Source organism: Macaca mulatta, chromosome 2 (assembly GCF_049350105.2).
Source record: "Macaca mulatta isolate MMU2019108-1 chromosome 2, T2T-MMU8v2.0, whole genome shotgun sequence".
NCBI lineage: Eukaryota > Metazoa > Chordata > Mammalia > Primates > Cercopithecidae > Macaca > Macaca mulatta.
The window spans coordinates 121,712,510-121,723,077 of record NC_133407.1 but is presented as its reverse complement, the minus strand read 5'-3'; the positions used below and the strand labels follow the sequence as shown (position 1 = coordinate 121,723,077).

The following is a 10,568-nucleotide window of genomic DNA, read 5'->3' as shown; positions in this document are numbered from 1 at the left end:
TGAGGTGGTAGTGCCATCTGCAAAGCGGTATCACTGCTGGGGGGTGGGGGGAGGCAGAGGCGGAGGCGGAGGAGGAGGAGGGGTGCTAGGTACCTCCCAAGCATTTAACAATCAGAAGCTCTTCTAGAAAAAGGAGAAACAGACCGGTTGCAGTGGTTGACGCCTGTAATACAGCACTTTGGGAGACCAAGGCGGGACGGATCACTTGAAGTCAGGAGTTCAAGACCAGTCTGGCCAACATGGCGAAACCATCTCTCTACTAAAAAGACAAAAATTAGCCAGGAATGGTGGCACGCGCCTGTAGTCCCAGCTACTTGGGAGGCTGAGGCAGAACTGCTCGAACCCAGGAGGTGGAGGTTGCAGTGAGCTGAGATCCCGCCGCTGCCCTCCAGCCTGGGCGAGTGACACTGTCTCAAAAAAGGAAAATTTAAAAAAAAGACAGAAACAGAGGCAAAGGGAGGGGAAGACGGCAGCAACAATTAGCACAGCAGGGTGACAGGTGACAGCTTCTTGTTTACCCGCCCCCCCAAAAAGCCCAGGTTCATTGTCAAAACAAGTTGCTAGTCTGTGTCCCTTAAGGCACAGGTTGGGGGAGCTGGTCTGGGGCTCCAACGATGTTACAGTGTGTGTGTGTATGTGTGTGTGTGTGTGTTACACTGTCTTGCTCTGTTGCCCAGGCTAGAGTGCAGGGTTGCAACCACAACTCACTGCAACCTTGGCCTCTCAGGCTCAAGTGATCCTCCTGCCTCCGCCTCCTGAGTAGCTGGGACTACAGGTATGCATTACCATGCTGGCTAATTTTTTAATTTTTTGTAGAGGTTGGGTCTTGCTGTGTTACCCAGGCTGGTGGTGTTGAACTCCTAGGATTAAACAATTTATTCAGAAGCGACAGCATCCAAGAACACCAAGGGAACTTTACGGAGCAAATGTTTTATTTAATAAGTTATAAGATACAATTTACAGTCGGTGTTTGATTCCAGTTTGGCTTCCATGTCCCAGCTTACAACACCCGTGGTCCTTTCACATCAGGCTTCGGGCTGCTCCAGTTTCTGTAGGGTGGGCTTTTACCCCCAACACTCGCCCCATATGCTACACCTGCCACAACAGTGGCCACTTCCTCAGGACTAAGCAGCAAACCCTAAAGGTCTGCCTGCCCAGACCACACTACACATTTGGGCTCAGGCAACGTCCCTGACGCTTTAACCTCATTCCAAAGCCAGCTCAGGTCTGCAGAAGGCAGGCAAAATTCCCTACACCTCATTTCTGTATTTCTGCACCACACAGCTCTCACTGTTTCTGCTAAATGGTGAAAAGACCACCAATAAGCTGCTGCCCTTCCTCTCCCCCACCATTCCCAACTTTCAGGCCAAAGATCGGCAGGAGTTTCATTCTTTCCTGTCTGTACAGATCATTATTTTCCAGAAAAAGTGAGCCATGAAGCTGGCTGGGGCGGGTGTGGAGTGTTAAGTCAAGGGACAGGCCTTGGGATGAGGGCGCTAATCCATGGGCCCCCTGAGGTCACTTTAAACATTTTGGTAAGACTCCCCAGGCCGATGAAGGGCTGGAGCATGTGCTAAAAACAAGGGCTAGTGTTGGTTAAAAGGGATCTTTGGCAAGTGGGGAACTGCTCACCACTGCAGAATTTCTTCAGACCTAGGAAGGGACTGAAACGGACTTGGAAATCTAAAGCAAAACCATGACTGCCGGGATGGTCTCGTGTGGTGACTCTGCAAGAAATAATCATCAGAGCGAGGGTACAGGTACTTGGGAGACATACGGGCCCGGCTGCCACCACATCCACTCTGCCCTCTGAGAAGCGTAAGAAGGCCACAGAGCATGGTGGTGTTGGCAGTGAGGAGCAGTAAAGCAGTGCTAGTGATCTGATAGCCAAATACATTAACACGGGCACTGAAAGAGATTAAGCTGATTTTAAGTCATCCCCTTTGCTAAATGACAACCAAACTAGGTGTCCCCCTTTTCTCTGCCCACCTTCCCCTAGCCTTGTTTCATAAATGCTGAGGAGCGAAGCAGCAGCTCAGGCTAGCCAGTTTTGTTTTTCTGAAACGTCAGTCTCATCGTGTGCCCGGTCTGTCTGCTGCAGTGGGTGATCTGCTCCACCAAGAGTTCTGGTTGGCACCTAGTGTACGCGGGATCTTCTCAGCCCACTGAACAAGCTTGCATTTCTCAAGATTCTCCAACAGGTCCCTCGAGAGTCCAGTCTAGGACTTATTTCTGAAGGCACTTTAGAACAGCAATATTTTAGGGATGGGGTTTCAGCCCCACAAACAGGCTGGAGGGCTTTGTATAAAATGAATTACAAACAAGCAACAAAAGCAACCACAAGAACTCTCCCCAGGACTTGAGAAAACTGTTTTAAGGCACTGTGACATGAAAAGGGCTGCCAGGGATGTGTTCCTCCCCCCACTTCACAGCCAGCACATAATCGCCCCGCTCCTTGACGACATATGTGACGTTGTATTGCTGGTTGCCTACATGCTTCATAGAGACCTCCTCGCAGGGGGTGGTGGGCCCATGGACCCCGATTAGCAGCATGTTGGAGCCTAGGAGGCAAACGAAGGTGGTTACTCCATTCGGATGCGTCAGGACAGGCACAGGAAGAGGAGGGAGTATGAGAGCCAAAGGTAAGGAGCCTCCGCCATAACGCTGGGGTCCCTGAGAGGTGGAAGAGTGTGGCAATTACAAGCGAAGGCTCATAGAGCCTGACGGTGTGGGTTCAAATCCCTGCCCTGCCACTTGCTACCTGGGTGACCTCGGACTGGAATCTTACCTCTCCCTAGCTCAGCTTCCCCATCTGTAAACAGGGAATGAGAACGACACATACCTCACGAGCTAGTTGTGAGGTTTAAGGAGTGATGGGTGTCAAACCCTAGCACACAGTAAGGGCTATTCTAAGCGTTAGCTATGAGAATCTTCTTGTTTACTCTCACAGGCACCTTAAGGAAGGTACTTCCAAGAAGAGGAAACTGACTTTTGGAAAGAGATTTAATAACTTTCCGAGGTCACATGGCTAAATAAGTTTTATGAACAAACGAATGAATGAATGAAGTGGCAGTACCAGGTTTCCAACCCAGGTGTGCTGGATGCCAGAATCCAGGCAACCAACCCTTGAAACCCAAATAAATACCCAAGTTCAAAAGGCAAAAGAGAAGAAAATCATTTAAAAATATTAAGTGCAGGAGAACAGGGTCATGAACATGGTTACCTGCAAATGGCTGGGTTACATGGGAGTAGGCACTGCAGGAGACCTCAGCAGGGAAGACCAGTGTACCCAGCATGTCCAGCCTGCCCCGCCCCACCCCACCCTTGAAAAGGCCGAGACACCTACCAGCTTTGCTGCAGTCCACCAGGAAGGAACTCTTCTGGCCCACAAAGGCCTTCGAGAGCCCTGCCCCCTTAGAGGTCACCTTGCTGGCGTCTGAGGATGCCTTGGGAATGGCGCTATAGCAGGTCTCTGTAGAAGACCTGGTCACTGACTCCACCAGGATGGACGAGGTCTCATTGGCTGAGCCGGGGCTAACCAGACGCTGGCCTAAGATACGGGAGGGAGGGGGACAGGCGTGAATGGCCAGATCAAGAGGGGTCTCTCAGCCAGAGGACAGGCGAGTACCCTACATAGTAGCCCCAGGAGAGCCCGCGCACCCCAACACCTGGATACAAAAGCCACCACACCCGTATCTCACACCCATAATGTCTTCTAAACCCCTGCGGTCCCACCCCCATACAACTAGGATCTGGCTTTCTGGGCAAATGGATGAGTCTGGCCTCGGCTGACAAGGCCTAGAACCCTCCCAATCCCCCCAGCCCCCATCCCCGCAAAGATGTGCCAGTGGAATTCACATCTTTCCGTTTACGTAAAATAGTCTATGTATAAGCAGAGTAAAATTTTGGATGACATATAATGAAATATCAAAAAATGATTCCGTGGATGAGAAAGGATGATTTTTCTATGTGAATTTTCTAATTTTTCTGCGAGGAACCTACATTCTTTACTTAACAGTGAATCATGACATGTGGAAGGGATTTACTACAGTGTTTATGGTGGTCACCTTGGGTGGTGGCTGTGAACTGGTTTTCATAGTTTGGTATTTTTTCCAGTGTTTTGGAGGAGACACATTTTTATAAGTATAATAAAACCTTTTGATTATTTTTAAAGTGAAAATTAGAAATGAGGGGATTTTTCAGGCCCTGATCTAAACAAATACGTAAGATTTCAATATCTATTCTTTCCTGTTAGAGACAGAAAACTACCGAACATGTTTTCTCAACTTCTGCACGCTCCACTCTGTGGACTTTCGTAAGTTGCAAACACTGCCCTCTGACATCTCATACTATTTACTGACATTCAAAGTTCAAAGTAGCTTTAACACATCTAAAACCATCCATAGTTTCCACTACGATTGATCTGACAAAACCAGCTCCCCAGGAAGGGAGAGTAACTCCGGAGGTAGTTGATCATTACCTGTCACCTTGGCCTTGAAGGGACTGCCCACAATGTGGTTGGGCCCACCGTATTTGACGCCGATCAGGTAGTTACCAGGAGCCATGGGGGTGTACATGACTTTGTACCCTTCAGGTGTTTCCTGGCAATCCATTTTAACCTTGGACGGGCCTTCGATGGTGACGGATAGTGTCCCCGGACCTGCTCGGGTGGTGTTAATAAAGAATTCCGACTGGATACCTGGGAGAAAGGAATAGAAAATGCTGTGTTGATGGCCCGGAGGGCTTTCCCAGGAGCACTGAGGCCGTGGTGAGGGACACACATAGGTCCCCTCACAGAGAGCTCACCCTGGTGGCATGGGAACCCACCGACACTAGCTCTGAACTTCTGGCAGAGAGAACCTCAGGTCCTGCGGGGTGAGGGCTCCCTTTTCCAGGCCAAGGCAGGAGGAGCATGGCTGACATTTCGCCCACAAGCACCAACAGCCTGGACACCCTGTTCTCTCCTCTGGGCATAAGCCATTGTGGCTGAGGGTGAGAAGCCTGAGTCACACTGTGAGCCTGAAATGCTGCTTCAGCCGCCAGAGCCCAGCTCTCCCTCCAGGGGTGTGGGGGATGCGTGGGCCCCTCTGACCGTCCTTTCTTCTCTGGGTAGACTTGGAGAAGCCAGGGAGGCCAAGCATCTCCTCCCTTCCTCCTCAGCCCTCACCCCAGGCACTGTGCTGCAGATTGGGTGCAGCCACTGTGACCTGCCAGCCCACCCACTTTGCTGTGAATTCCAGCAACAAGCACAGGAACAAAACAGCAGCTCCTGATGACAGGGCATGTGTGCCCCACTCTGGCTCCGGGTCCTGTGCACAGCACCATTGACACATGTGGTATGGAATCCTTTCCGCGATTCCTTCTTCACAAATGACTCTGTGGCTCAGGGAGGGGGCCAGTCGTGCTACACAACTAGAAAGCGGTAGAGCTGGGTTTGAACGATGTCTGCATGGCTCTGGTGCCAGGCTCATCTCTTGACCCCTGGATGGACAGTGGAGCTGCCTCAGATCCCCTAACTGCAGCCCTGAAACAACTTAGCTGGCCCAGGAGAGCCTCCTTCAGTCATCAGGCCTGGCACATGCCCGCTACAGTGCCCTCTATGGGGCATGCCTGGCATAGCATCCCCAGGCAGGGCTGTGCTTCTGCCAGAGCTCTAGACACTGCCCCAGCTGGGAAATATTTTGGTTTAATTATAGCTCCTAGTCCAGAGAAAGAATTATTGTTCTGGATATCAATAAAACAAAAGAGCTGCTATCATGCGACTCTCAAACACAACCCAGCTGTTCCTGGAAGCTCAAGGCTCCTGTCCCAAGGTCCACCCTCCCCACTATCTCAACCTCATCATGGTATCTAATGTGCAGCCAAGAAGCCCCTCAAGCAGCAGCTCTGAGGCCAGGGGCTACGTAGGCAAGAAGCGGGAGGTGAGCAACAAGGAGACAGTGTGTCCATCCAGGAAGCAGCTGTAAGGTGACGATAAGGAAAGATATTTTATTGATTGATTGATTGAGATAGAGTCTCACTCTGTTGCCCAGGCTGGAGTGCAGTGTCATGATCTCGGCTCACTGCAACCTCTGCCTCCCAGGTTCAAATGATTCTCCTGCCTCAGCTTCCTGAGTAGCTGGGATTACAGGCACTCGCCACTATGCCCAGCTAATTTTTGTATTTTTTTAGTAGAGACAGGGTCTCGCCATGTTGGCCAGGCTGGTCTCGAGCTCCTAACCGCAAGTGATCTGCCCACCTTGCTCTCACAAAGTGCTGGCCTTATAGGCATGAGCCAACGCACCTGGCTTTATTATTAATATTTTTTTGAGATAAAGTCTTCCTCTATTGCCCAGGTTGGAGTACAGTGGCATGATCACAGCTCACTGCAGCCTCAATCTTCCAGGCTCAAGCCATCCTCCTGCCTCAGCCTCCAAAGTAGCTGGGACTTCAGGCATGCACCACCATACCTGGCTAATTTTTTTTTTTTTTTTGTAGAGATGGGGTTTTGCTGTGTTGCCTGGGCTGGTCTCAAACTCCTAGGCTCAAGTGATCCTCCCACCTCCACCTCCCAAAGTGCTAGGATTACAGGTGTGAGCCACTGTGCCAGGCCAAAAATATATTTTTAAAGTGAAGTTGAAATGATGTGGCTGCAGGGGAAAGTTCCACCATTTTTTAACAAGCTGTTTCATACCTAAGTTTGTCTTTATTTTTTTTATTTTTTATTTTTTTGGTAGAGATGGAGTTTTACTATGTCACCCAGGCTGGTCTCAAACTCCTGGGGCAAGCAATCCTCCTGCCTTGGCCTCCCGAAGTGGTTGGATTACAGGCATGAGCCACCGCACCCATTTGGCCCTAATGCAATATTTTGACCAACCAAAAATCAGTTCATCTTGACTGTGAGGGTCCAAAAGGGCAGAGAAGACAAGGTGGGAAAAGATAAATCAGGGGTTGTGGGACAAGAGCTATTACTTGGCTGTTACCTCCTCTATGGTTCCAAACAAGCCTATTAGGTGGGTCCCGTTATTATTCCTGTTTTGCAGGAAAGGAAGCAGAGGCACAGTGAAGTCAGATAATTCATCTGGAGTCACACGGCTGGGGACCAGCAGAACTGGGATTTAAACATAAAGTCTGTCCAACTTGGAGCTAAAGCACTTACTTGAGAGAAGATGGAAGAAAAAAATCCACAAGCAGAAGTCTGTCACCACTGCCTCTAGCTACAACCTGTATCTGACACCACAAAACATCTCTGGGCACGGCGGTCTTCCCCCACCCCCTCAAATACATCCGGCCCAGTTCCTGTGAGTTTAATGCACATTAAATGCAGCACCTCTTGTTCTTCAAGGCAGGTAAGGGGATAGAAGGAGGGAAGGAGGCCCTTCTGGTATACCCCGAGCACACTGGGGTTCCTGGATCATTTTATTAGGAAAATTGCTCAGCGGCTCCAAAATCGGGAGCTCCCTGGTCTATCTCCCAGCCTCTCAAGCCTCCTCCAGCAGGGTCCCGCCTCAAATTCTCCACATTCCACTATTCCAAAATCTACAGAATGGACCATTTAAAGCTTGAGCCAAGAGATACAGCACACTCACCCATAAAAACAGAGGGAGGTTTGCTTTGTTCAGAAGGTCAGGATACTGGGCACTCTGGCAGCCGAGCACAGATACCTTTTCATTCCATGCACACTGCAGCTGTGTAATCTCAGAATGGATATTTAGGGAAAGGCTTGGGAGCAGGAGGGCTGGAAAAACAAGACGCCTTCCCTGTGACAAGGGCAATATTTACACAGGGTTTGAAGCAGGCGGTTCTGTACCTCTCCCCTCCTGGCTGGGAGCTTCCCTGCAAGAGCAGCTCCTTCTCTCAGCAGCGTCCAGCACTTGCAGAGCACAGCCTGAAACCTAAGCTCCCAAAAGGTGTGTGAACAGCCAAAAGGAAATGGGAGAGGGCCCAGGCACAGCCGCATGAGCCAGCAGGAAGGTGAGATGCTTCCTGGCCAGTGTGGGAGACCCCAGCAGCTGCTGTGGGGCCTGACCTGAAGCCTGCCACGCGCTCCAAGTGCCTAAAGGACCCCACCTGGGCCCTCAAAGGTGAGTAGCTTGTCAGGGCCCAATTGCCAGTACTGCTGCCTGGAAAGTACTCCTGAGCAGCTGGGAGGACAGGGTCCTGGTTTAGGACACCCCAAAGTGGGCTGGGGATGCAGTCACTGCCTCTGGGTGAGCCAGCCACTTAGAGAGGGGGCCAAGCTCGGGGGTTCAGCGCACAGGCTCTGAGGTCACAGATTTGGATGGATTCCTGGTTCTGCCTCCTCTCAGCTGACTGCTTTTTGGGGGAGTGTTTGTTTGGGGAGTGACTCAACCTCTGCACCTCACTTTCCACGTCTGTAAAATGGACATCGCCTATGGTAAAATGATACCATGCCTTTCACAAAAGGCAAGCTGCAGGCCCAGAGTTCAGGGTGGAGCCAGACTGGATTTGCCTGGGGAGTCTGGCAGCACTCACACCACCCCTGTGGGTGGCTTTGCTGAGGCCACTGCTTTGGTCAGAGTCCCGGGCAGCCTGCCACCCACCAGTCACTCCTGCACCTGGAGAGGGCCCCTTGGTCACACAGGACACTTGCTCCTGGGGCTGGATGCCAGGCAACCATGCAGTCACTCACCCCTCACCCCTGGGAGGCAAGTCTGCTCCATCCCACTCTCCTTATGCGGGGTGGGGGTACACACACGAGAGACTCAAGAAACCCGGACATATTGCTTTCCCAAGGGGGTCCAAAGTAACACCAAATGCAAACATGCCCCAGTGAGTCCACACTGCGCACTTCAACTGCAGAGACTAAGGACCGGCTCTCCACCCTGGCAGCCTCCATAACAGTGACGCACTCACTGCACACCACCCGATGCCACCTGTTCAAATAACCGTGATTCACAGCAGGAATTCTCACACAGCCAGGAAAAGGAGGGGAAGATCTGTTCTGACATGGAAAGATCTTTAAGAGGTCAAAGCAAAAACACAAGCTGTATCACAGTAGATGCAGTAAGATTCCTTCTGTAAGACAAAAGCAAAACTCTGTGTCTGCTTGTCTAATGAACCGATTAGCTAACCAACCCAGCAACCAAGAATGAAGACAGACAATGAGATGACAGACAGGGTGAAGGCCCTCCCTTCCTGGAACCGTTTGCTTCTGGACCCAGGTGGGGGAGGAGGAGAGAAGATGATGGAGTGAGTCCCACTTTATTTACTTCTTCGCTGCCTGTATTTTTCACAATCAAACATGTCCCATCTGTGGCAAAGAATAAAAATAAATTGCAATGGGTCCAAAAAGCTTCAGAATTCCTTGACCATTTCAGTCTTTTCTCCTCCTCCACTAAGATCTGAGAGTAAAAAGAGGAGGAGATAGGCTGGGACAGGTCTTACTGCTGCTTCAGTGCACTTCTGGGAGCCCGGTACCATGAAAGAACAGATGGGTAGGAGCCCCCTTGGACGCATCATGAATTCTGTGTAGGCAAAGAAACCCTCAAAATTAATGACACTGTGCTGTGTTCCCTGACTATCAGCATCCTGTTCTGAAAGTCAAGAAACCTGGCAGAGGAAGAAATCTGAATCACAACTAACAGTAATGAGGTGTGACAACACAGCCATCAAGCTCTTACTCTGAATTTATCACGGGCCAAACCGCAACTCCCAAAACAGCTTTGGACAGCAAGCGCCTCCAAAGTGTGCATGACCCCAGTTTCCATGGAAAGCGCGTGTAAAAAGCTTCCATGGGGCTTGAGGATTTCCATCTGGCTTGTCCCTGGAGCTGGTTCAGTTAAGGCTTCAAGAAGCAGAGGAGTGGGTTACCTGTGGTGCCCCCTTCGAGTCCTGCACCATAGGCGGACACCAGGGCAGGGTTCCCCGCTTGTCCGGGCTCCCCAACGCGCACTTTGAAGGGGCTTCCAACCACGTGGCTCCCATTGAACTTGACATCGATGGTGTGAACACCATTCTCATGAGGGATGAAGCGAACAGCGTACTTATCTAGAAGAATGAGCAAAGGCACAGGGTGAAATCAGGCAAATGGACACCCCCGAGTTCAGTGAGGACAAAGGATGGAGGCCAACCCGAGATGGCCCATTTAAAATCAACAGTTCTACAGGGAGCCTGGCACTCAGCATCCTGGATTTCAGAACCAGACGGAGCCCCCTGGGTATCCCTCATCAGCCCCAAGGAAAACACATCCACATCGCAAATCCTATAAACACAGGACAAGACTCTGACCCCTGCCTCAGAAGACCCCTTCCTTTCTTTAGAAAACCTCACTTTTTGAATGTGAAATTCCGTGAGTGCTGTTACTAATCCTGTCACAAGATGAATCTCATTTCACCAAAATTAAATGATGTTTTTCCACGAAAACGATGATACAAGTTGAAGACACATCACTCTGAAATTGGAAGACCTCACCACTTAAGGCTCCACAGTGGCCTACTCAGCTGAACTCTAGGTTACTACCCTTTACTTCATTCACCCATTGCGGGGGTTCAGTTTTTTTTAAATGTTGGGAGATGGCCATTCTAACTACTGTAAAGTCTCTGTTTTGGGAAGGCATAACAAGAATT

General features: G+C 50.4%; 1 protein-coding gene across 6 annotated transcripts in view; it reads right to left on the bottom strand.

Annotated features, from left to right (window-relative positions):
* Positions 1–914: 914 nt before the first annotated feature.
* Positions 915–10,568, bottom strand: part of FLNB (filamin B) — a 167,348-nt gene continuing 157,694 nt past the window's right edge. For all 6 annotated transcript variants that reach the window (XM_015130622.3, XM_077993245.1, XM_077993246.1 and 3 more), the window contains 4 exons: positions 9,814–9,990; positions 4,481–4,699; positions 3,347–3,550; positions 915–2,561 (listed from right to left, as the gene is read on the bottom strand). In XM_015130622.3, the coding sequence (XP_014986108.2) occupies positions 2,374–2,561; positions 3,347–3,550; positions 4,481–4,699; positions 9,814–9,990 (788 nt within the window). In that variant the 3' untranslated portion in view covers positions 915–2,373. The remainder of the gene's footprint in view (positions 2,562–3,346; positions 3,551–4,480; positions 4,700–9,813; positions 9,991–10,568) is intronic.